This window comes from Channa argus, chromosome 20 (genome assembly GCF_033026475.1).
Source record: "Channa argus isolate prfri chromosome 20, Channa argus male v1.0, whole genome shotgun sequence".
Taxonomy (NCBI): Eukaryota; Metazoa; Chordata; class Actinopteri; order Anabantiformes; family Channidae; genus Channa; species Channa argus.
Window position 1 is genome coordinate 18,188,807 of NC_090216.1, and position 26,600 is coordinate 18,215,406.

General features: G+C 39.3%; 1 protein-coding gene across 1 annotated transcript in view; it reads left to right on the forward strand.

The window, feature by feature from the left end:
• dnah9 (dynein, axonemal, heavy chain 9) overlaps positions 1-26,600 on the forward strand; it is a 157,204-nt gene that overhangs the window by 89,576 nt on the left and 41,028 nt on the right. Inside the window, exons 48-63 of the mRNA XM_067489060.1 lie at positions 1,839-2,000; positions 2,866-3,062; positions 4,949-5,111; positions 5,394-5,517; positions 6,965-7,107; positions 9,036-9,197; positions 9,457-9,690; positions 15,606-15,686; positions 16,462-16,641; positions 17,214-17,444; positions 18,500-18,694; positions 19,848-19,967; positions 23,133-23,321; positions 24,018-24,253; positions 24,440-24,562; positions 25,672-25,876. Coding sequence (XP_067345161.1) covers positions 1,839-2,000; positions 2,866-3,062; positions 4,949-5,111; positions 5,394-5,517; positions 6,965-7,107; positions 9,036-9,197; positions 9,457-9,690; positions 15,606-15,686; positions 16,462-16,641; positions 17,214-17,444; positions 18,500-18,694; positions 19,848-19,967; positions 23,133-23,321; positions 24,018-24,253; positions 24,440-24,562; positions 25,672-25,876 — 2,745 coding nt within the window. The remainder of the gene's footprint in view (positions 1-1,838; positions 2,001-2,865; positions 3,063-4,948; positions 5,112-5,393; positions 5,518-6,964; positions 7,108-9,035; positions 9,198-9,456; positions 9,691-15,605; positions 15,687-16,461; positions 16,642-17,213; positions 17,445-18,499; positions 18,695-19,847; positions 19,968-23,132; positions 23,322-24,017; positions 24,254-24,439; positions 24,563-25,671; positions 25,877-26,600) is intronic.

Sequence of the window (26,600 nt, forward strand, 5' to 3'; positions counted from 1 at the left end):
TGCACCATTACACAGTGGATTTAACAGCCAATTGTCACATCCAGTGGGCTCAGAAATGAAGGCAGATCAGATTCAGCTGGCTTTACCTCCGGAGATGATTCTGTTGATTAGTATAAGTTCTGGGGCTGGAAACACACAACATCTGTTCACCTCTGCCTCCTGAGTGACAGTGCGCAAAGGGGAACAAACAGTGCCTGCGCACCTCCCCGTTCTCTTCCTCAATCTATGCAACACCTGTTATATGAGGAATGTAGATTGCACAAAGTTCTGCCTGGCTGCATCATGAATGGCTCTGTGGGAAAGCCGATACGTCATAGCGGCCTCCTTTAGAAACACATTAATCATCAGATAAACAGTCATCTGCTCATTGTTATGATTTTCTTCACAGATTTTCCTTTACAGATTTTTTTTGTTCTGGTCTAGTTTGTGCCTTGCTAGCTCTGTGTCTTTATGGACGCCAGTGTTGCTTAGCCTGTTGGTCAACAAGATTCCCACTTTGGTCCAGACTGAAATATTTCAAAAACACCAAATGGATTCCCATAAAATTTCATCTGGCCATTCATGGTCTAAATCCTGATATTTCCCATGAAAAAATAATAAATACTGGAGAGATTACCAAACAATATGATAAAGATATAAATGGTCCCTAGGAGATGACTTTGATTATCTCAATTTGAAGTTGCACCTCCACTTAACACTGTATTGGCACAAATCGTTGCCTCCTGTCTTGGGATGCCAATAATCCATTAATACTGGCTGGAGTCAAAAGCTTTGCTCCTCAGCACAGCTTCTGACACCTGACGTTCTCATTCCGCATTAACATCAACTTCACTTTCCCAGTCATAAAGTAGTTATCTTTTCAGGAAACATCAAGTTTGATCAAGTGGGAGCTAACAGCGCCCTGGGAAAAGTGTATGGATGAGGACATTGAGTGTAAGCAAGTACCAGGGGCCGGTGGAACAGTAGGAGACAAGGCTGGTGGCCTCAGTGGGATCTTATTGAAATTGGCTGTCAGGGTTTTTATGCGTGGCAGGGAACAGGCTTAGGATAACTGGTGACACATTGAAGATGCTGAGAAAGCCTCCAGGTGACTTTGGTTAAGGAGGGCAGACCCATGGCTCATTGTTTCTTGGGTGCACGGACTGATAAACCCTGGCTTGGTCTCCTGAGCTCTGGAAACTGAACATTTTTAAATTAATTCATTATGGTATTTAATTTAGAATTTACGTAACTTTATGTTTTACTTTGTTTGGTAATTTAATGACTAACGTACTGATTCTTGCAGCGAACACAGGTCAAGTCAATGGTTAAAGATTTTTTTTCAAGGGCTCTGTTTTTCATAACTTTGAAACATTTAATGTAGTTGTTAGTGTTGTTAATGTTGCCAATTAACACAGACACACAGACTTTACTGTAGAACTTTCACAGTCAGTCTATTGTTTACTGATAGCTTATAGCTTGCCATCATTTCTCATGTAGTTCCTTCATATTGTGTACAGTACATGATGAAAACTATTTCATTTCAAAAACTGTTTGATCTCAAAGTAGAAATTTTGTGGGGCAGTATATATAACGTAAAAGTCACAGAAATGTAACAATAATAAAATTTTGTGTTTGTTTAAAATGCAGAAAACTTTACAGACTCCATCCTTAGTTTTTCATAACTCATTATTTCAATCTTAACACCTGCCCACAAAAGTTGCTCTACATGCAGCAATACTTGAGTGAAAATAAAAGAAAAATTGCTGCCATTATTTTCTGAGCTTCTCTGACACACCTAATAAGATCTTGGCCACTCTGTTACACTGTAAGCCTGCCTTTCCCCCCTCTCTGCCCAGGGCATTCTCTTCTGTACTGGCGAGTGTCTAAAAACCCCTCAGGACCTGTTGAAAATCTACCTACATGAGTCCTGCCGGGTGTACAGAGACAAGCTGTTGGAGGAGCAGGACTTCCAGGCCTTCGATAAACTGCAGGCGGACACAGTGAAAAAACTTTACGAGGTGAGAGTTTTTACAAAGTTCAGCAGAGGAAGAGAGGAACTGGAGGCTGGAGGATAGGAGGGAACGAGCGGAGGTGGGGGAAATCATTAGGCCGCCTGCTCTGTGTCTGGACCTGAACATCAGTTGGAGTAGGATGAGGAGAGGCGAAAAGAGGAACGTCGGGGCAGAGAGAGTGGACAGAGGGTGAGGATGGGGTTGGAGAGAATATTAATCAGTGTGGTGCGGGGGTCTGGCTGTCAGGGTCTGCACTGTCAGTTTGGCAAATTGGAAAACATTTTAATGGTTTTCTGTCCACTGCTCTCCTCACTATGCTGTTTAGCTCATGCATACTAGTCATGGCACAGTGAAGGACCTGACAAGTATACAGTATGTGAATACACACCCACAGAAAGAGAAAGAAAAATTCTACCCACTCCAGAATGTATTATTCAGAGCTGGCACCTTCAGTAAACCTATGACAATTTGCCCCTGTGCCACAGAGCAATATTCACCATGTTTTCTTGCTATTTTTACATGCAAACAAGAAATCCTTTAGAGGCTGTTGCACGGCAGGAAAGTGCTCTTGATGCTATGAAAATGAAGACTGTACAGAACCATAAGATAGATGTGAATTTGTTCAGTTTTCCTCCTTCATCACAGTTGAAGTTAGCAACAGGAACAAGCACACAAAATCTCCCTAGTGAAATTTTCGAAGCCGACAGTTGCCAGGGTGAAAATGAACTAGGTCACCCTCTTTGCAGCTGTGATATTCAGCTGTGTCCCTGTCCAGACTGTTTAAGCTTAACACTAATGTAGTGCTGACAGGGGTAGTGTGTGGGTTTGTTTGTTTACCGCTGCAATATGTGTGTATGTGTCCCTCCCTGAGGACATGGAGGAGACTCTGGAGCAGACCAGGGAGATGAACCTGTACTGCCACTTTGCCTGTGGGCTTGGGGAGGCCAAGTACATGACTGCAGAGTCCTGGAGCAGCCTCCATAACACCCTGCTGGAGGTGCTGGACAGCTACAATGAGGTCAACGCCACCATAAACCTGGTACTGTTTGAGGATGCCATGGCTCATATGTGAGTGGAAGTTTTGGAACCTAAGGGAATGTGTGGGGACATGTTTTAGAAAATGTTTTATTGTCTGTCAAGAAAATCCACTGGTGTTCCAGGTATTTGAGGATTACAGTTTCATTTTGTAGTCTGTCAGAAGCAGATACAGACAAATCTGTAAACCATTGTGACATCGTACAAAAAGTAAAAAAAGAAACAGTTTAGGCTGGAACATCCTGCTGTTTGTGTCAGTCAAATAAAGCACCATATTTGGGAAGATTGACCTTTGGATCATCTGTTAGAAAGTTTATTTTTTAGATTATTTAATTTAAAATCCTATGAAAAGACCATGACAAACAATATATTGTACTAAAAAGGATGATATATTTCTTCATTATCATGAACACACATTTTTTTTTGACTCACTCCCATGAACACTATCCATATAAAAACATATCAAATTTGCCCCTGTAAGTAATCTCAAATAATCTCTAATAAATGTCTTTTTTGTGACCAGTTTTTAATTATCTATGTCCGGGCAACAGAGTAATTGTGAGGCTAAAAGTTGCAAGCTAGCTGGCGAGGTTAATATTGAATATTAAAAAACGTAGAAAATGTGCTTGTGCTTTGTTGAAGTAGTACTTTTCTTAATGAGGAGGGCAATAAGTGAAGGATGGTACCAGATAAAGTCCGTGCATTTTGCATGACTATGTGCTTGATGTTTAAAAAACAAAAACGGACTATAGCGGATCATATTTTGTTGTTTTATGGTTTTTAAATCTCCAAATTATGCAGTAAAACACTATTACCATTGTTGCATTGAAAAAGTCTGTCCTTTTCTCTAATTGGTGCTCAAATTAGTGTAAGCATTCAGAGCAATAATCAGGCCGATAAAGTAACACTTTCACCACTTAATGGCAAACATGATCAGTGATGACCGGTTTACCTATAGGCTACATATCCTCAAGGAAATAGAAGTGTGCTCACTAACATTAGAATGGACGGTGCAAAAAGAGTTCATTTTGTGAATATGAAATATAGGAGTTACATCAAACTGTATGCAACCTGAATTAAGTTGATGTACTTAAACTAGTATAATTAAAAATTTTGACAGAAAGCCTGAAAGCAGTTAATCCATTAGCAGGAATATCAGTGCCAGCTGATGAACAAACTGAAATGTAAATTGGCAGGTATGCACTAAAAGCAGCTGCATCCTTGGTGAAATATGTGAAGTGTGCTTTCAAAGTATGATGTGAAAGTTAACTTAGTTGAACTGTAAGCAGTAAAACCAACGGAAGTTGGAGCTGAAGTGCACTTTAAGTGGAAGCAGCTGAACTGTTAAAAATTAAACAAAGAGTGCAAACCTATAAGCAGTTAAACTCAGCTCAAATGTGAGAAATGAAAGTAGCTGACCTAGTGTCTAAATCATGGAATCAATTCAAATGCCAGTGCATGTTTAAGCACTAAAAGAGTTGAGAGGGACAAAAACAGCTGAAAAGGACGAGAGAAAAGTGGAAATCTGAAATGCAAACAATGGAAGCAACTTCAGCTAAAATGTGTAGATGTATTCCTTCTGGCAGCACCATCAAATGAACTAATGAAAAGGAAATAGTTTTATCTGCTTAAAATAAAGGGACAAGAGGAACATTGATCTGGTTTTAATTAAGGCATAAAGGTTCTCAAGAGCACAGTATAATTTAGTTTTATGTTTAAAACATTTCATTTTGGTGCTTCTGAAGATGGTGGTGACAAGCAGTTTGAAAGAGCATCAGAAGGAGTCAGAAGTGACCTGTCTGTCTTATGCAGTTTGTCTTATGAGTCAGCTTGCCTTTATCCACCTTGTCTCCCTCTGCCTTTTATCTCACTTTTCCACTCCTCCGCCCTCCCCCATCCGTCTTCACTTTTACATGTAGCTGCCGTATAAACCGAATCCTGGAATCTCCTCGGGGTAATGCTCTGCTTGTCGGAGTGGGCGGCAGTGGCAAACAGAGTCTGACACGATTGGCTGCCTTCATCTCAAATCTGGAGGTTTTCCAAATCACCTTGAAAAAAAGCTATGGTATCGCTGACCTAAAGGTGTGTGGAGGATTACACCACAAAACATCAATCTGAACTGGACAGTTAGTTTCACAATAAGTAAAGTTTATTACATGCGCACTGCCCTGATGCACGGATTTGAGGCATAACTCCAGCAGTATGGTCACACAGTACTAGTAATCCACACTGTATCCATCTAGTGATTAAGGTCAGGCATCCCACACTGCAAAATAACAAGTCTCTAGGCATTTCAGGGTGCTATTGTGTTATGTGTCCTTCTGCCGCCCCACGTCTTCCTGTCCCTGTCTTCCTGTCACCCAGAGTGACCTGGCATCCCTCTACATCAAAGCTGGCGTGAAGAATATTGGCACCGTGCTCCTAATGACTGATGCACAAGTGTCCGACGAGAAGTTCCTGGTTCTGGTCAACGATCTCCTGGCGTCGGGTAACGCTAACGCTACTGTTTACCATGTTTTGCGAGAGAGGAATGTTTTTATTTCTCCCCAGCAATAAATGACTCAGGTGCCATTTCTACAGCATTAGTCATTAACTGCAAACCCTCCCTGTAAATGATTGCATGCAAGGGAAAGAATCAAATCTAGATGTATATTCTTCATTTGAAAGTTGTAACACGTCACATTATGAAATATGAATATAACATAATTTATTTAGTACTAATGTGTGCAATCATTTGGTAGTTAGTATGCAAACAATAAATGTACTATATAATTTCCATAGTGCAGCCGATGATGGAGATACGTCAATATATGTCAATAGATTCGTACATATATCAACAACTTTGAAACACTATCATTTTCAAACGTAAGAATATTCTAATAAAACAAGTTGTAATCTTTAAGGGCAACTTCACAGATTTTTATCTTGCTTTCTATGGCTCTAGTTTGCATACATGTACATGTATGGTATTAAACTTAGTTGTTGTTTTTTCCACAAGAAGAAACGCTTTAATACATGGAAAACAAAGGGAGGCACCATTCATATACATGTCTGCAACAATCACTGCTGTCGATGGCTTCTGTGAATTCAGACTCACTAAACATCACTTGCAGCAGTCCTGAGATATTTACATCAAAACGTTATTGAGCGAGGCTTTATCTTTCTTACCAACCAGAGACTGTAAATAATTTCTGCTTTTTAGTAAATGGCTTTGCTAAAGGCCTGTGCAGAGCATGTTGGAGTGTAGCGGATGGTAGAAGAACATAGCAGAGCAAGGAGAGATACATAGGGCTGGGTGGAGCAGAGTTGATTGGATTCGAAGTCTAGTGCTCATGCTTAAGAATTTGAACTAACCACTTTCTTATTAGTTCAATACCCTCAAGGGTTATGCTGGCTAATGTTAGCTAATGATTAAATCGTAATTGCTTTGTAAGTGATATTACTAAATCCGTGCGTTAACTTCGGACATTTTAGCATGTAACACAAAAACATTTAATTAATTTTAGAGTTGTAGCAACACATATTTCATTTCACAATTTTAACCTGAAATTAGTAGGTCACCATCACCTATATACAGTATAAAGGTGCATTTATTACAGAGAAGTGCATATTACAGCAGTCTTTGAAAACAGGTGCCCCTGTGGTGGCACTGGGAATTTCCACACTCTTTCCACAATCCACATCTTTGCTCCTGTGAGGTTGTGACTTACAACAAATCACTGCATTAGCATAAGTTCTCTGTAGAAACTCCCGCTTCCCCTCACTCTAATAAAATACCTAAATGTGATGTAAGAGTTTCAGTGTCAGCTCAGATCCTAACAAAAGAAAGTTCAACTAAAGAGCATTCTCTCACACAAGTTCAGATTCCAACAGTCTGCTTTCTTCAGCCTTGGTGGTCTTCCCATTGGTAACATGGATCATTTTATTCATTCAAGGAGAGATTCCTGACCTATTCCCAGATGATGAGGTGGAGAGCATCATTGGCAGCGTAAGGCCAGAGGTCCGTGCATCGGGAATGATAGATACGAGGGAAAACTGCTGGAAATTCTTTATCGACCGTGTTCGCAGGCAACTCAAGGTGAACCAGCTCGACATTCAGACAAGGACACGACAAAGAGCTGTGTGTTCTTTGTTACTGTGAATTTACTGTGAACTACTAATCATCCACGGAAAGTTGTTCTCAGAGTCTCTCCTTTGGGGGAATGTTTGCTATTAATCTTTTCCATAGAACTGCATCAGTATTTGATCTTCATCCCCTCTTTATATAGCAAAAGCATGCTGCCTCACAATATTAATTTACAATTCCAGAACGAAACAGCCCTCATACTTGGATAAACTTCTGGCTTTATTATGAAGCCTCAGCCCCAAACAGTTTTCTCTCCAGACATTTTTGGGTGAACTTGAATATGACTTTGTTATAAATCACCATTGTGAGCTGCTGTTTTCTGCAGATAATTTCATAAATAACATGTAGCCTCTTTGTTTTCCTCTGGGAAGACAAGTATTCCAGGGGTCTCCTGTCATTGTTACAGTGTGGACCCCATCACCGCCCACATCCTCCTCTATCGCCTCGCTCTTAGCTCAGGTCTCCCTTGGGTTGGAGAGTGAATAAATGAGGCCACACCCATGGGTTGAATTGTAAAAAATTGGTAAAGAAAAATGTGAATGGAAAGAGGCAGTTGTTGTAATCAGAATGACATTAGCCGAGGGTGTGTGTCTGCATGTAACTCAGTTTTCGAAAGGTTTTAAAAATTAGCAGTATTAATTCTTTATTACTGTCACAACCTTAGCAGAAAATGATTTTGGACTTCACATTTGGTCTTGAGCTGACTTTGAAAGGGTGTGAGACGATTGCTGGGATGGAAAATAGAAATGATAATAATACATCTGCCACATCTGTCTTTCTACATTTTCCACATGTCCAGGAGATCTAGCTGCATAGTGTTCTCTTTTCAGTCAGCCTGAAATTAAGGCTGCACCCACTGTAATATGTAAATACAGTAGATATAAATATTGAAAGGGGTCTTCACTACACATACCTACAGGTATGGTGGCCCTGAGAACTCAGCAGCCGACTCGAGAAAAAAACACACGCAAATTAGGAAAAGAGCATCACCATATTGACAACACAAAATAAAAACCTTCTCCAGCTGGAAGAAGGTTCTTTTTCTCAATATTCGTTTGATCAGACTAAAACTGAGAATTGACAGATTTATTTTCTGTCAAGACAAAGACACAATGCATACAGCCAAAGGTGCATCTAAACGATACTGACTTAAAAGGGGTTTTACGTATGCAATCACTTATTTCACATTAATTACAGTCTGTTTTCACTTGAAATCAACCATCAATTAATGTTCAAAAGAAGTAAAATAATAAAACATTACAATATACAGGCACTGCACATACCTTCATATTAACAAGCTTAACATGATTGTGAATTTATGCTGAACCATATCTTCTAAAACCGCATTTAAGACATGAAATATAATGTTCTTTCAGATGAAAAATGCCTGATGCAGCTTCAGTGTTTAAAACAAATGTAACAGACAATGTAAAATAAGTCTGCAGCTATTTCCATCTCCACAGTTGACTATCCACTGCAATGTTTCTGGGTGTGTCTTGTGCATGTTTGTTTCTTCAGTGTGGTGGTATCGAACATCTGGCTGAGCTTCTCAACAAGCCAGCTGTCTCTGAAAGTGGAAATCAGTCTGACATACTCCAGTGCCCAACACACTCTTCTTAATTCACACGTTTGCCAGAGGCCTTTATTGCTTAATGATGTAGCTGCAAAATATTTATTTCAGTTTTTCATTCTTCCTCTTGACCGCGAACAAGTGCTAATCAGAGCAGGAATTCCCTGGCTCTCTTTTCACAGTCTAACTGTGATATTAGTTGTACTAACAGAGAAAAGAAATTCACTGGGATCTAGCTGCAGAATCAGACTTGCTCAGTTCACTTTGACCTTGCCGTGTGTGTTTGTCATTGAATGTGCCTGTATTGCAGGTGGCTCTGTGTTTCTCTCCAGTGGGTAGTAAACTGAGGGTTCGCAGCAGGAAGTTCCCTGCAGTGGTGAACTGCACATCGATCGACTGGTTCCACGAGTGGCCACAGGAGGCGCTGGAGTCAGTCAGCTTCAGGTTCCTCCAGGAGGTGGAGAACATTGAAGTGAGAACAGCTCATACTTTAAATACACACATGGGGACGAAGCCACCCACAAAAATTATGTTCACACTCTGAAAATATAATTTCAAATGTCAGGCACCGTGACACAACAAAATGTGATATTAATTTTAAGCAGACCAGAGGCTCTGAAAATTAAATTCAGAGCCTGAGCCTTAGGAAGTATTACTCTTCAGCTAAATCTGCATGGTCATCTATTTTTAATGTAAAGTAACCTGCTCTTCTCTCTGTGTAATTCTTGCAGCCTCAAGTGAAGGAGTCAGTCAGTAAATTCATGGCTTACGTGCACAAGAGCGTCAATCAGACATCCAAGGATTACCTGGCCAACGAGCGGCGCTACAACTACACCACGCCCAAGTCTTTCCTGGAGCAGATCAAGCTCTATCGCAGTCTGCTGGGACAGAAGAGTAAAGACCTCTCCATCAAGATGGAGCGGCTGGAGAATGGCCTGCAGAAGCTCAACAGCACCTCTGCTCAGGTACAGTCTAGAAGCAGCTATGTACAAGTTCATGTGATGCATTATCCGTAGGGTTCATGCTAAAATATTCCACAGTTTTAGCATCAAACAGTATCATACACAGCGTCTTGCCTGTAACCTTTATCATACATTATAATCTTCACCAGCAGATGGTGTTTGCACATAGATTATTGAAGTGAACCTAAAAATTCCACCTTGACCTGGTAAACAGCAGCTGATATAATGAGAATTAAAAGCAGTGGCAATAACTAAGGTTGAACATTACTGCAGCATTGACATTCTTATAGCAGGTGTCAGCTAGTATTTAAATGTTCTTTTTTTTATTTTATAAATTGTTTTGTTTTTTTAGAATTTATAATTATAAATATAATTATATAATTTTTACTGTATTATTTTATATTAATGCAACATAAAGTTTTCTTTTGCTTCTATCTTTTACTTCTGTTGGTCCTTATTGATGATGGGAAGTGGATGTTACTTAATGTCACATTAGTCATGCTTTTGGAAAAAAAATGACTCTCTACAATGAAGTGTGCGCTAGTGTCATTTTGTTTTAGACAAATAAATCTGTAGGAAGTAGGAGTCAACTTCCTATCAAGAGAAGCGTGCGAGCAATGTACAAGCAAATATGTTAAATAATGGTTAATTGACGATCTTTATCTTACTTTAGTATGTGAAGGTAAATGATTTGTGGGCTTCTGGTTATCTTCTTAGTTTAATATTGGCTAAATAAAGGAGATGTTTAGTTTTAGTTTAAGCTGATTGTTGCTGGCGTCAGCAGGTCAGATCAGCTGTCAATAACTAACATTATTGCAATGGCTTAAACTGATACTAAGCAACAAAAGAAGATCGGAGTGGACCGAGTCTTTGTGTACAATCTTTGCACTTAGTCCTTCAGTTAATGGTACTGTATGTAATATCCTGTGATTAGGTTATTCAGGTCAATTTGTAGTTCTCAATCAGGACCTACAGTAAAACTTTTAGTAGTACTTGTAATAATAATAATAATAATAGTATTAATACGATTAGCTCGACAGCTGCCTAGTATTGTAGTGCAATTCTTCTTGTGTTATAGCAGTGGTAGTAGCAGGAATAGAATCGGTACTGACATTATAAGAGTACTAACACTACAATAGTACCAGTAGATTCATTTTAGAAGAACCTAGATTGAATGAATGAGGGAGAAGCCAAGCATGGTAGCATTAGTACTAATAATTGTTAATACCAATGATGATAGCAGCAGTAGTATAATTGTTATAGTAACTTGTAATAATGTAGTGGTGGATTATTATACCTGCCAGCACGTCCACAGCTTTCTAATGACATATGCAGCCAGTTATCCTCCCTGTGCTATATGATGGGCAGAAAAACGCCCAGTTGACTTCGTATGCTTTCCATTTGTTGAAATGTTTATTTGCATCAGTTCATGTTTCAATTTTTAATATCTACACCTGGATCCATTTGTTCAAATGTTTACCATCTCCACATCTTTGCAGAAAAGAGCTATATGAATAATGCATCACAAGGTCTGTGTGTGTGTGTGTGTGTGTGTGAAGCAGCTTTAATTATAATAGGACTACTACACTGTGCGAATGCATGTAAAATCCCACACAGACACACACGGTTTCACTCTTACCATGCTTCTCTACTGTTTTGCATAAACGTACCCACACACAACCACCCGCACAAAATCACACACATGCATAAACAGCCTTTCAATATAGGTGAAAGATGAAAGCCACATAGTGTCCTGTGTTTGGGCTTCCTGCTGCCCATTTACTGTAGGGAGCCTTCACCCTCCTCAGCGATAAACCACCATTATTGCACCATCGACACTGATGGCTGCACTACTGTACTGCAATATTTACAATACTGTACAAGAGTAAGAGGGGCTCCTACAACCATGATAAACAAAGGCCAGGAGGGATAAAGCAAGGGATCTATGTGTGTGTGTGTGTGTAAGCTTCTGTGTGTGTTAGGGTAGACGGTAAGAGATGCTGAGATGAGTCATCTGTTCCCCACAGAACACATTAGTTCCATGGGATTTTTCCTCTTCAATTTTGTAAAGGTAGTGTCCTAACTTTGGCTGCTTTAGTCTTCAGAAGTGGTGAGTGTGTGTGTGTTTGTGTGTGCGTGTGCGTGCGTGCACACCAAAGCACTCACCCACTCATCTTTTAATAAACTGATGTTGAGGCACACATACACATGTAGTATAGTTTTTTATGTGGTAGTAGTAGCTATGGTTGTACCAGTAGTAGTAGTCTTTGTTGTAGTGCTAGCAGTTTTTGTTTTAGTATTAATAAATCTATTATTAATAGTGGTTAAAAGTAGCAAAAACAGTGTTAGTTGCAGTAGTAACAGTAGTACTGCCAGTAATGGATATAATCCACTAAATAAGATTAAAGACATAAAACCATTACATAAGTTATAGTTTTAGTATTTCTTTGTGTGTAATTTGTTTATGATGGAGTGACTCTCAGATGCCTTATAAATATCAGTGATAACTAATAATAAAATCATATTGTATTGTACTATATCCTATTGTAGTATGCAGTGTTGCTTTAATATACTTCGACAAGAAGAGAAGAAATATTGAGATGAAATATCTGATCAGCTGCTTTATTAGCTTGTTGACACAATCATTTTTCCAAATTTGTGTTGGGTCATTCTCCTGTTGCTTTTTGTATTTTTGTGGCAACACATAACCATTTAACTGTTGTTGTAACTGTGATTTGCCTAAAGTCCTTTTTACTTCTGTTTGGCTTAACGTGATCCATAAAACACACACTTAGTTGCTGAGCTTAAGACTTTATATCCTAGGAAAAACCCTACGAGTAGGCAGTAACAATTATAGTAGTAGTAGACAGTTGTAGAACGGTATTTCTACTGGCTGGCAGTTGTAGCAATAGTGTTAGTAGTAGTAGTAGTACAGTTATAGTAGTAGTAATAGGCAGTTGTAGTACCGGAATAGTAGTGGTCAGCAGCTGTAATACTTGTGGTGTAGTAGAAGTACAGTATAAATATTAGTTGTCAGCAGCTGTAATAACAGTAGTGGTAGGCAGTAGTATTAAATAGTAGTAGTAGTATTAATAGTAGTATGAAAGAAAGAAGTATCAGTACCTCAGTCAGAAACTTAGCAGTGTGGTGTAACATTTAACTGCTTTAACCTAATCTCCACCCAAAAGCTGCTTTGTCTTGACAGTTCTTTGCATTGGAAACCAGAGAAATATTTATCCTTAAAAGGAGAACAACTGGACGTGTTAGACATCTCCACCCACCCCCCACCCAAGCCCCCACTCACACACAGCCAGATGTCTCCTTGTTGCATGAATGAAGCTACAGTATAACTTAGTGATGAAAGCCAAACACTGAAATGTAAAACTCTGTTCAGTTCAAATGTGGGTTTGAGTCCATAGGCCATCTCACACATGGAAGAATGAGTATAGCTGTGTGTTGCAACAAATTATATCTTGCCTTAAGAAAAAAAAAAAATCTAATTTACATTTACAGCATTAAAGCAGCAGGGAGTGACAGTGGGCTGTTTCATGAAGACAGTAGCAGACAGAAACGTTTCCCTGTCTGGATTTTCATCCGCAGCAGATGAACTCAGATGCTGCTCAGATGTATTAAATATCACCCATCTCTCTCACCAATCAGTGCGTCCCACTCCCCCCTCCCCACCCCATTCATCATGTTGATGGCTCACTTGGTGCTCATCTAATGTTCGACCTAATCTTTTGCACAGAATCGTCGAAACCCGAAAGGGCCAACTTCCCTCTGGCCTGATTTTCTCTTTGTTAATTAGCTAAAAGACAAGCATCAAAAACAATCTGTTTTTATTTCCCCAGTGCAACATTTTGATGGAGTCGGACAGGAACGCAAAGCCCTTTTTTGTTGGGGAGTTAGAAGGAGTTTGTAACAGCTTTAATTTCTCTTTATGGCCATTCTTGTTCAGTGGGTTTGTGTGTGCTGATAGCAGCTCTTGATCCTAAAGCTTTTTATTTTTTTCCCCAGATATTCATGCCATTCTTCTTTTTCTGTTCCTTTATCGGTTTGGACAGAACAAGAGTTTTTTTTTAGTAATGGATTAAAGGTCACATACATGGTCCATGGCACAATGCTGCACGGCATAGAATGTTTTTCACCAAGGTTTAGGCCCTTTGTCAAGCTTATTTGCTCAACTTTCCTGAGCCACAGAATCCTCTTTGTCGGTTTGAAGATTTGAGAAGATGTTTAGGTTTCAATTAAATTGTCATTTGCTTGAACAGTGATTGTATTACAAATCCAGAAATGCCACATTCAGCAACAACAAATGATCAGTTCACAACCATCTGAGATTCAATTAGATGATAGCAACAGATTCACAACTGTCCATGATATTCACGGTGATTGACACTTTTTAATGAGACAAAAATACAACACTCTTAGCAGATTGCCCTATGCCCACTGTTCTCTATTTCCATTCTTCCTTTTACTAACTTACACTTGAACCTAAACAGTGGCACAGCTTTGATTAGCCATAGTTTTTTCTTGATTTATAATGTGCAGCTTTATGTAAAATAACCGACTTTACCAATCCTTCTTTTTTTTAAACAAATGAAATAGAACACATTAACTAGTGGGATTAGATAATAAACTATATATAACTAAATATATAAATATAATATAATATTTAACTAATAAATGATCATGTGTCAGTCTGGGTTAACCACCTGTCAGCACATAAAGTGGTTAAAATCTGCTCCACCTCTACAAACAGTGATCTCTGACTCTTATTTTGTATTCATTTCTGTACATGTTTTGAGATATTTATCAAAATCAGTATAGTTTAAAATGCACAGTTTTTTTTGTGAAGTACTTTTATTTTTGCGCTTTAAGTAAAATGTGGATTATCTGCTTATTAATTTTACTTGAGTTATAAAAGGCAGTCGCCCACGAACCACAGGGTGAGTGGTTCGATCCCTGGCCCTGGCTATATATGTCAAAGTGTCCCTGGGCAAGACACTGAACCCCTAACAGCCCAATCCCTTCCCCAGCTGTGCAGTGCTGGTCCAAGCCCGGTAGAAATTGGGGAGGGTTGCGTCAGGAAGGGCGTCCGGCGTAAAAACTGTGCCAAATCAACATGTGGACAATGATCCGCTGCGGCGACGCTGAACTCACGGGATAAGCCGAAAGGATAAAAAATAAAAATTTACTTAGGTAAAAGATTTAAGTGGTACTTGTAGTGGATAGTTTTTTCCAGTGCCTGGCAAAAGTATTCATACCCCTTTAAATTTTCCAAATTTTGTCACATTTTGCTCCGTGAGATGTTCGCAGCTTGGTATATTTTTTATGACCTAACCCTGCTTTAAACGTCTGCACAACTTTATCCATGTCCTGGTGTGTTCCTTGGATTTCATGATGCTGGTTGTTGACTAATGTTCTCTAACAAACCTCGTCACAGAACAGCTGTATTTATGCTGAGATTAAATTACACACAGGTGGACTCTGTTTACTAATTAGGTAACGTCACGAAAGCAATTGGTTCCACTGGATTTTAGTCAGTGATATCAGAGTAAAGGGGGCTGAATACAAATGCACATCACATTTTTCAGATATTTATTTGTAAAAAAAAATGTGAAAACCACTTATCAGCTATTTCAAACATTGCACGTTTTTGCTGTGTTTTGGGCTGTGTAGACTGCACAGAGTAGTCACACTGATACTTGTTGTCATGACAGTAATAAGAGTGGTAGCAACAGTGGTATTGTTGGCTGATTGGTGTATATAAAAACGAACTACAAAAGATGCTATGAGCTATTGAGCATCTGAAGTGTTAATGTTAAGAATGAAAAGATTTGCAAAAAATACTTTCAAAAGTAAAGCCATCAGTTTTCCTCGGTTCCCCTTGGCCTTCATGTGTCTTCCTGTGATAGGTTGATGACCTCAAGGCCAAGCTGGCTGCTCAAGAAGTGGAACTCAAGCAGAAGAATGAAGATGCTGACAAGCTAATCCGGGTATGAACATGTGCCTTCTTCTGGAGACATAGCAAACTTCTAAAAGTGCTAGTATTTTCTTACTTGCAGTAGCAGTTACTGCAAGTGAGAAAACACTTATGTGGGACCTGTACTTTGGGGTTAATCTTTTAAGCTCCTAATCTCCTAATCTTTTGTTACAGAATTTACCTTGAAATTCTATGAACCCTTTAGAATTTTGTGCATTAGTATGACCTTAAACATGATTGGATTTTTATGCAATTCATGCAAAAACTTACATACAAACTTAAATATAAAACATATATATAATACATACAAAACATGCATTGGGGCGGCAGTAGCTCAGTTGTTAAGGCAGTCTTCAAGGCACTACAGGGTCAGGGTCTCTGGGAAAGACACTGAACCCCGAACAGCCTATCCCAAGCTTGGGCACTGCGGAAGGGCATGCGGCGTAAAAACTGCCAAATTAACATGCGCATTGTTTACCTGAACTCACGAGATAAGCCAAAAGAACAAAAAATAAATTAATTAAAAAAATAAATATTTCAGTTTATGGGTAAAGTGTGAGTCTGGAAGGCTTTGCCTTATTTAAAGAAGAGAAATCTGGGTATCCATTATCAAAGCTTTGACAACACATGTTTGTATGGCAAGTTGGAGTTTTGATTTTAACCTCAACTATGTTCAGGCACTAAAGTTTCTAAGGGGGTTTCTTGCAGTGCGTGCATGCTGTGAAAACTAAGCCACTGGTTAAACTTGCTCCATTAGTCCAGCAGCAAACCCTGCGTGCTTTCCGCAGGTAGTTGGAATAGAAACTGAGAAGGTGTCGAAGGAGAAAGCTGTGGCTGATGAAGAAGAAAAAAAGGTGGCGGAGATCGCTGTGGTAGTCAGTGGCAAACAGAGAGACTGTGAAGAGGACTTGGCCAAGGCTGAACCAGCTCTCCTCGCTGCTCAAGATGCCCTTAACACTCTAAATAAGGTCAGTTACACTCTTATCCCTTGCTGTGTCTTATTGATTTACTCCATCATACTTTTCTCTCTTTCTCGCTCTTAGTTTTCTTCTTTTTTAAGATGATTTGTCTCCTTTTTTCTTTTTTATTTGATTTCGTTTGCCATCTTCAGTGGAATAAGTTCTGTCCACACAGGCCTTGAACTGTAAAAAAGATTATTGAATCACAGGGTTTAGCTGGGTCTTTGCTAAAATAATGTCCTCTCTGTGTTCTGTAGGCATTTACTTCATCCTTGCCTCCCTTGTAGGTTTATGAACAGCCTGTGGGATTTTCAAAAACACCCTCTGTATTTAAAAGGTGCTCTCTGTTCAAACAAGCAAAACTGACAGTTCAATCACTGCTTGGAGCTCTCTAAAGATGCCCTAATTAGAATTCTCTGTTGTCTTCTCAAAGTCAGCACAGGTTCTTCTTCCTTTATTCTAATCCTTCCCTTTTTCTCTTTTTCCCCAGCTGACTACAGAGATATGCAATTGTTCAAACCCAATTAAATCATGGTCCTTTGATTTTTCGTCCATTATTCCCTCTGTCTGCCCTGCTTCAGAACAATCTCACCGAGTTGAAGTCATTCGGGTCTCCAGTGGCAGCGGTGACCAACGTTACCGCTGCAGTTATGGTACTGATGGCACCTGGCGGCAAAGTTCCTAAGGATCGCAGCTGGAAGGCCGCAAAGGTGATGATGGCCAAAGTGGATGCCTTCCTGGACTCTCTGATAAACTTCAACAAAGAGAACATCCCAGACGCTTGCCTTAAAGCAATTCAGCCTTACCTGCAGGTGAGCATTTCAATCAGCCCTCATTCATTAAAGTCTGCGCTAACGTCGTACAACATTCCATGTCTGCTGCTTAGCAAATTCAACTAATAAGTCATAAATTTAGCAGGGCCATGATTACAATGACAGTGGCACATTATGGCTGCCAAGTATCCAAATGACAGCCAAAGAAAATCAACCGGTTAATTAAGCATTACAAATTTAACAGCCGCCCTGATTATCAAGTTCAGTGGAGCAGATACTAGGTATGACAGCAGACAAAGCCAAAACACAGTCTAAATATACACCATGGATTGAGTTTTTAGAGACTCTTGATGGAATATGATGCTATTTATTTCATTATGCTACATAATGCTTATAAAAAAAGGGATATACAGCATCACAAACTCATTTCTTAATGTAATGGCGTTTATAGTTTCAAGGCTGTTATACCAAACTGTAAGATAAGTTGCTAAACCATTTAATTCAATGTGAGAATATTGTTCTTCGCAAGAAGTATGGTAGACTTCATAGGATCTGAAAAAATGCAGATGCTTCATAGTGTTATTGTTTTCTATGTTTACAACATGTAAAAAGACAACAGACTTCGTAGTGATGAATTATTCTAGTTTGAATTAGTATTGACCTCTTGTAATTCATCCGGAATACAGAAAAATATACTGTTTTGTGAAAAGTTTACTTTTTTGGCCAAATTGCTTTGCCCTTGGATGCCACTATGGCTTTTTTGTGCGGTGTGACAGTGAAATGGATATTTTTAAACTGTGTAAAAAAGGTAGGAAAAGGTAGTTGAAAAGAATATAAGAAATGTGGTGTAGATATCTTACATCTTACAAAACATTTTTTTTTAAATATCACAGATGTAAGAAAGACCTAACTCAATTTTTCATGTGTAAATGTGTGGTTGCTGTGTTTGTAAGGTAATTTAGTACGATATTTTAAGCCCACAGTGTGTTTTTAACTGGTCACTGTAAATGAATTAGAGGTTTAAATGGTGTGTGTGATCTATGTTTTTCATTTCGTGCATATATGTGGGTTCCTCTGTTTTGTTTTTTCTCTAGGATCCAGACTTCCAGCCAGATCTGGTGGCCTCCAAGTCGTATGCAGCCGCAGGTCTGTGCTCCTGGGTTTTAAACATTGTCAAGTTCTATGAGGTTTACTGTGAGGTGGAGCCTAAGCGCCAGGCTCTCAGTAAGGCCAACGCAGAACTGGCTGCTGCACAGGAGAAGCTGGCTGCTATCAAGAGCAAGATCAATGTAAGTCACTGCATCGGACTGAGTACACAGGAAATGAAAATGTTATTTGTCTGATGCCAAATATCTATTTAAAATGAAGACAGTTTCATTGTGTTAAATCCAGAGGATATACTATTCTTTGAACTTGTTTTGCCATTTTATTAAAGAACAAAATTACTGTTCTTTGAGGTCCTGTTCTTTTCTAGTAATTTCTTTGTCATAAGATGCACTGAAAACAAACAAAGAGCGTTATGTAGCTTCATTTTGTGGGATACCTTGAGTTCAAAACAGTGTGGGCTGAGAAATAATTTGTGAAAGCCAGAAATATCTGCAACTGGCTATGAAATGTTTCTGCAACATCAGTATGGATCAACAGCTCTAACCCTGAACTCAAACCCGGAAGATATGCAGCAAAATAAGAATTTGATGGTACAGACATAAAAATAAAAACAACAACCAGAGGCTACAAGCTGAAGCCAAAATTCAGGATATGAATTATTTTATCAAGACTTCTGCGACAGTTGATACATGAAGTCAGCCAGTAATGATTTCTACCACCAGTATTTCTTCAATACAAAGCTGCTGTAAGTGCTATTAAAGGATTTCACTGTTCATTAATGTAAAACCAAATCCATCAACCTAAAAACCCTATTGATAAAAGCAGCTGCAAATAATTGTTTCTCAGTGGCGTTTGACATTCAGTACATTAGCGTGCCAGAGAGCCCCAGCAGAGAGCAGCGCTCGGGATGCTGCGGCAACAGCGGCTGCTTACATCAAACCCCGCAGAGTGCAGAGTGACGACTGTTAATAAGATCCAGCATGACTTCTCGCTGTCATTTTTCAGCCCTCAGTCAGATCATTTGAGCAGAGAGTGGGTTCGGAGCCAAGGGAATTAGCAATCCTCAAACTAATCTACTGAACCTGTGTGCCTCTCGACAATTAATCCTGTTTGTCCTTGTGCTAATTGCTTCCATATGCCAAATAAATCCATAGCTAAGTGAGTGATAAGTTTCACCTAACTTTTCACACATGCTCAAGTTTGTTTCAAAGGTACACTTTAGTTATCTTTGTTCTCTGTTTTTCACAATTCCTAATGACCACGCTGTATTTTAGGAAGTGCCAATTTTGCTCTATTTCTGTGTGTGTCTGTCTTATCTGTTTCTGGCCTTAACAGCACCTTAATGAGAACCTGGCCAAGCTGACATCCAAGTTTGAGAAAGCCACAGCAGACAAGCTAAAGTGCCAACAGGAAGCAGAATCGACCGCACACACCATTTCCCTGGCCAACCGCCTGGTGAGGAGGGCTACAGCGGGGTCACACACAGCATCAGCTCGACACACAAACACACACACACACACACACACACACTCTCTCCCATCTGTGCCACCTACTCCTTCATATAGATACAAATGTGTACAAACTTGTATTGATGCACACAAAACCCACCAAGTATTTTTATCTTTGCTTGTTAGTGTGGCTGTTTCCTAGGTAAACAGTACATACTGTACTTTGTGTGCTTTCAAAAAGTATTTAGACACTTTTTGCACACGTTATTGGGCGGTAGAGTTAATCTTAAACTCAGTATTTTTTTCTTAGGAAGTATTTTTGTTGTTTCTTGTTTCTTGGAAATGTTTCAGAATTAAAACTGAAATGTTCTTATTTCATACATAAGTAGGCAGAACCGAAAAAGCAATTGTTTTAATTTATAGAAGCTTTTTAGGAGCATCTCCTAGACTTCTTGTAGACCTGAATTTGGGAAGTTTAAATGCTTTTTTATGGCAGAAGCTCTCGAAGGCTGTCATATTGGACAAACATTCTCAGGTGATGCTCTTATGTTTAATTCTTCATCTCCTGATGTAATTGTATGTGGGGTCAGCGAAAGAACTTTCTCCAATACAGTCTTGAGGTGTGTCTGCCTGGCAGTGATACTCCCTGTGAGACAGTACAGTGTAGAATACCTTCAGCAGCAGAGGAGAACCGTAAACTGGCTAGATGTAAAAGGCAATGCATTCTCTAATGTGCTACTGCCATGAAACGGTGTTTGTTAAAAATCCAGCAAAAGTCATCTGTGAGGCCAAGAGCAAAAGGCTCCTTATACTCTCCACTGAAGGGGCTGTAATTCCTTACATTCTACATCTCCTTGTTTTTTCACTGCATTCTACAAGAGGTTGTTGTTCTGTTGTCATATTCTCCACCACTTTCAATTAAGCCCTCTCATTATTTTTGGTGATCAGACTTGAGGATTTGGATGCCAAGGGAACTAGACTTTTGAACTTGCCTTGCCAAACAATCAGGCAAAGCTGTTATATATCAGGCACACAGATCCACACAGATAAAGAGCACTCACGCTCACTCACAGGTACCCAACACAGAACTATTAAGAAATTACCAAATACCATACGGCAAAGCCTGTAAGGCAAGTTTACAGTACAGAAAACTTTCCAATCAGCCATTTTACCGGATTAAAATGTTTACATTCATTCTCATACGCCGCCATTTTTGATCATTCAGCTGAAGCTGAATCACAAACATGCTGTGGATAGTTTTAGTCAGGCAAGACACAGAATACCGAGGAGAGCCCCAGTTTTTTGCCCAAGGCCACTTTGAAGTGGACATCAGAGCTTGGCATCCATATGCTGCGATAACTGGAAAACGTGTACTGTGTCCTGAGTTTGTTGTTTGACAAAGTCCAAATGCCCCATTAAATGTAGTTTACTCAAGCTGACTTCTGTCAAGTGGCTTGATGATAAAAGGTAGACTCCCTTACAAGTTTTAAGCCTCTTTTACAAATGAACTGTACACATAACACACAGTGACAGTTTCCAAATCAGCTCCCAGGAGGAATTCAGCTTGATTTTAGTGAAGTGTCAGCACATATAGGATGTTGGGTTCTAATAACCACAACAGCGCTGATTACACCAGGAAGTACAGTTCTACAACAGTGAAATTAACACAGAAGTCGACTTTGTCTTTTACTTGCTGCAAGGGGAGCCGGCGGGTCTCAGTGACAGTTGCACTCACCCGAACACAGCCACTCCAAAGAGTATCCCCTTGCAAGCTCTTTTTATTGTAAACAGGACAGAACAGAGAAAGGTATGCCTTCACGTGATTGGACATTTCATGTATACAACTTCTCTTTAGGTCAAACCATCTGGTTACTGAACAACCAGATATTCTCACCCAAGAAGGAATGTGGACACAGGATTTATGTCCTGCTTTACAGGCCCTAGACTAAACAGATTAGAAGATGTACAGAACAGGATGCACATCCTGCTCTGTCCCAAGGCTAAACTAGTTAAGAAGGAATGTAGCATAGAATATATACATTATACCAAGTTGACTATGTGAGTCTTGTGACTTACTATTCTTCACATAATGATAATAACACAAAGAATATAATATAGAATATAATAGAAAATATAATAGAAAATATAACAAACTCCAACATAGGAGGCACGATATGATAGAAAAAAATATACTACAAGTGTTTTGCGCACAGCACATTGAAGCCATGCATTAAAAAATTAACCATGAACTCACCAGAACCCATAGTATTCACCTGATAGAAATATTGTCAACACACCGATTAGCTCGCCTTGAACCCTCCTGACAATTTGGAACAGAGCAATGTGCTTAATCCATGCACAGGCTCACATACCTAATATTTTGCACTAGGGGGTCTCAGGATAAAGGTTGCTTGAACATTTGTGTCTCACATACTCTGCCTCTGGGTAAAGTCCAGAGAAAATCAGGATTCCAGTGGACGTGTGAAAGAGACTCTCAAGGGAAAATTAAAGCAGTCAGGATGTATCTGACCTTGGTTAGAAGAGCCACACCAAATACTCTGAGTACATTTGTAAATGAGGTTTCTTTTAATTTTTTTTTCTATTAAATTAGAAAATAAGCATAATTAAAGTAAAATAAAAAACTTTCATTTTAATAGTAATTATGGATCATTGAGCATAAAGTAATGTGCAAATTTAATTTAATTACAATTAATTATTCAGAAGAATTTTCCAAAGGCATGACTGGTAAAACGAAAGGTTGACAGGTGCTACTCAACTGTCAATCACAGAGACCAATGCAGATGCAGTTACGGTGTACAGTGTCTCCAGGATGTACACTGAAAAGTCTGTATCAAAGTGTACAGCCTCTCAAGTTTAGAAGATATACAATATTAAGGGGAGCTTTATTGATCCTTGAAGGAAAATTGGAGCATTGTTGCGGTAAGGAGTGGAAATGTTGGTACACGAGCAAAGAGGTGATTAAGGGTATGAAAAGCTAATAAAAAAAGGACTTGAAGGTAGCAATGCATTGCCAGTCTGGAGATCTCCTATGCCCATGACTATGTGCATCAATGAATCCAGATATAAATTAATTTGGAGTTGATTCTACATGATGCCCAGTGGGGATAATGGTGTTGTAATGCAGTGCTCTTTGTCTATCCTCGTGTTTTAGGTGGGAGGTCTGGCATCAGAGAATGTTCGCTGGGCAGAGGCCGTAGGAAACTTTAGGAAACAGGAGAGAACATTGTGTGGGGACGTCCTCCTTATCACTGCCTTCATCTCCTACCTGGGATATTTTACCAGACGCTACCGGCTCCAGCTTATGGACAACACGTGGAGGCCTTATCTTAGTCAGCTGAAGGTGGGTGGCAAAATTTACACTTGAATGTAAAGAGCTACATTAGACCTTTCAGCAAAGTGAAGGTGTCTTGTTGCCAGCAGTTAATTAGTTGGAACGAAACACTATTTGCATATTAAACCATTTATAATTAGTTAAATAATAATTTCATGAAAAATAACTTAGACATAGACACATTATCAGTGAAAAGGAGTATTTTTGAATGCCCTTATTATATCTGGAGTGATTTTTTCTGAGCATACGCCCAGCTTCTCATTTTGAGTAACACCTTTTCAGCTGCAGGGTTATTTTTTAATATTATTGTGTTAATCCGCAAAAGAAAATAGTCCCCAGCAAATGCACTCTCCACTCCTACTCCTTAAGGTTAGAAGAACTGTACAATGGTCAGCTTGGGCTGCTATCGTTTTCTACTGCAGGATTATGCCGGTAAAGATTGCTAATAGTAGAGACATAATCTAAAAAAAGTAAAAAATAAAACAACATTAAATAGACAAACTTACGTAAAATATTGCTATCATTGCTCTTAATGAGAGAGTTAATGAAACAATGTAAACTTATCTACCTGTCTGTGGTATGTAATTGGAAGAGTACAGCCTGATTATGATCGATGCATCAATCCAGTGTTAAGTGGTGCAGTAAACAGAGACTGAAGTTTTAGAAATGGTTCAGACTTCATTCATACTCCTTTATCTTCTCAAGATTCCTATCCCAGTGACCCCTGACTTGGACCCTTTGACAATGTTGACGGATGATGCTGACATTGCAGCATGGCAAAACGAGGGGCTACCTGCTGACAGGATGTCCACCGAGAATGCAACCATCCTCACGTCCTGCCAGCGCTGGCCCCTCATGGTAGATCCCCAGCTACAGGGCATCAAGTGGATCAAAAACAAATATGGTGAAAATCTGCGTGCAATCCGCATTGGGCAGAGGGGGTAAGAGGCTCCATCATAAAATATGCATAATGCATTATTATAATTATTATATATATATATATATATATATATATATATATATATATATATATATATATATATATATATATATATATATATATATATATAGTTCTTTTTTGGGAGGGAGATTTTGACAGGCTGATTCTTGCTGTTTTGTCCTGAAAGGTACTTGGATGCTATAGAGAGAGCACTGTCTGCAGGTGATGTTGTTTTAATAGAGAACCTGGAAGAAACCCTAGATCCTGTTCTTGGACCTCTGCTGGGCAGAGAAACCATTAAAAAGGGCAGGTAAGACAGTCAAAAGCCGTTTTCCGCTGTGCACTGCAACCCTGATCCTCTCTCAACATAAGGTGCTGTATGAAAGAAGGCTAATGTCCTATTCATTTGGATGCCAAGACATAACTTAAAGTCCATTTGTGAGCAGAGCAGGAAATTGTCTAACAGTGGATGTGTTTATGATGTTTCTAATATGGAACTGACATGACGGCGAAGTGCTGTGATTTACACAGAGTACTTTTCGTGACTCGTTGCTCTAGTGTGTGTCATGCTTAGGTACTGTATATTAAAGTCTATGGAGAGGTGTGGTGGAAGCCTGCTGTGACACAGAGCCAGCAGTGCAGAGATTTCTAAAAGCGTTAGCACCTTACTGCCAAATCCGAGAAAGCAACATTTTCTGCTTGATTTGTACGTTTTTTAGCATTCTTGTTTTTTGTAATTTCATAAGTACAAATATCTGAAGGGCTGCAGAGTATAGCAGAGTGTTAAGAGTGAAGCAAAGCTGTCAGAGCAGGGAGAGGGAGAACCCGGCAGAGCAGGAAGGATTGACTCCGAGACTCGAGACTGTAACTTTATTCATTTACTAATAATTATAACTTTGATTACAGTTACAATACAATTGGTTGTTTAGCAGATATATTTATGACCAGGAGGAACCAGCAGTCAACCCACTGACATTATGACCACTACCCCCCCCCCCCCCCCCCCCCCCCCCCCATCCCCAGGCCATTATTTCAAAAGAGAAATATATATTTTATATCAAGTTTTGATGAAAATTTTCACTCGAAGTTACAATTTGCAACTTAGGCTCTCACTAATATAGGACTCGACGTCAATCTGCTCTGCTTTGATCTATAGCCTTCTCCAATGATTCAGGTAAAAAATAATGCTGCAAAAATGACGAATTACTGGTTAATGTCTGCACTGCTGTTTTTTGAGTTGGTGTTTCAATGGAGCCATCTGAAAAGTTTAAGATGAAGTTTTGCACCATATTTTCACTAAAACATATTCATTTACATATTGTAGCTTTTATTGTAGTGAGCTTCTGTTCCTTCTGTATATTTATTTAACATCATTCAGTTTTTTTAGCTCCTATTGTAGTTTTTGGTTTTATTTTTTAGGTACATAAAGATTGGAGACAAGGAATGCGAGTACAACCCCGGTTTCCGCCTCATCCTGCATACAAAGCTTGCCAGCCCTCATTACCAGCCAGAGCTGCAGGCCCAGTGCACCTTGATAAATTTCACAGTGACCAGAGACGGTCTGGAGGACCAGTTGCTGGCCGCGGTGGTCAGCATGGAGAGACCTGACCTGGAACAGCTGAAGGTGAGAAAGTCAGTGTGTCAGCGGGTGGGTAGGGGACACTCCCTGAAACACAGCAATTCAACAACAAAGAGGAAATTTTGAATTTCTTTTCATGTCACCTTGTAAAAGTGAACCCCAGCGGTCTTAAAAACAGTATTTAACATCATCTTCAAGTTCTATCAGAAGACAAGAACTGTTCCAAGTCAGAGTCTTTGAGTTTTTGTCTTAACATCTCTTCTCTACAGGTGTAATTAAAAGTAACAGTTGGAGCAGTCAGGTACCTTCAAAAGCAGGGTGGAGCACTGTCGCTCATCATTATCCATCTTTAATGCTACACATTAATCAAGGAAAGACTTTCTGTCTTTAAACATCACAAGAGGCTGCAGGTCCAGGCTCTTTGATGTCGTAACAATCACCTGGTGTCTTTGATTAACGACAAACTAAGTGATTGTGTGATAATTATGAGGCTCTGGTCCTTCACTTAAGGAGACTGAGATGCTGCACGGCTGTGTGAGTGTGTCTGAGATTGTCCATTCTATGTGCAAAGTGCTGATGATCATGTGGCATATAAAGCGATCAGAAATGTCATTAATTATCAATAAAATGTCCATTGAAAACTGTTCCATTAAATGCAAATGTATCTCCCCATTCAATTTGAATAAGTATTACTTTGAGTAGTTATACATGACTTCACAATTTCCTACTTGTGACAAATTCCCAAGAACTAATTTGTTTGTCTTGTGGG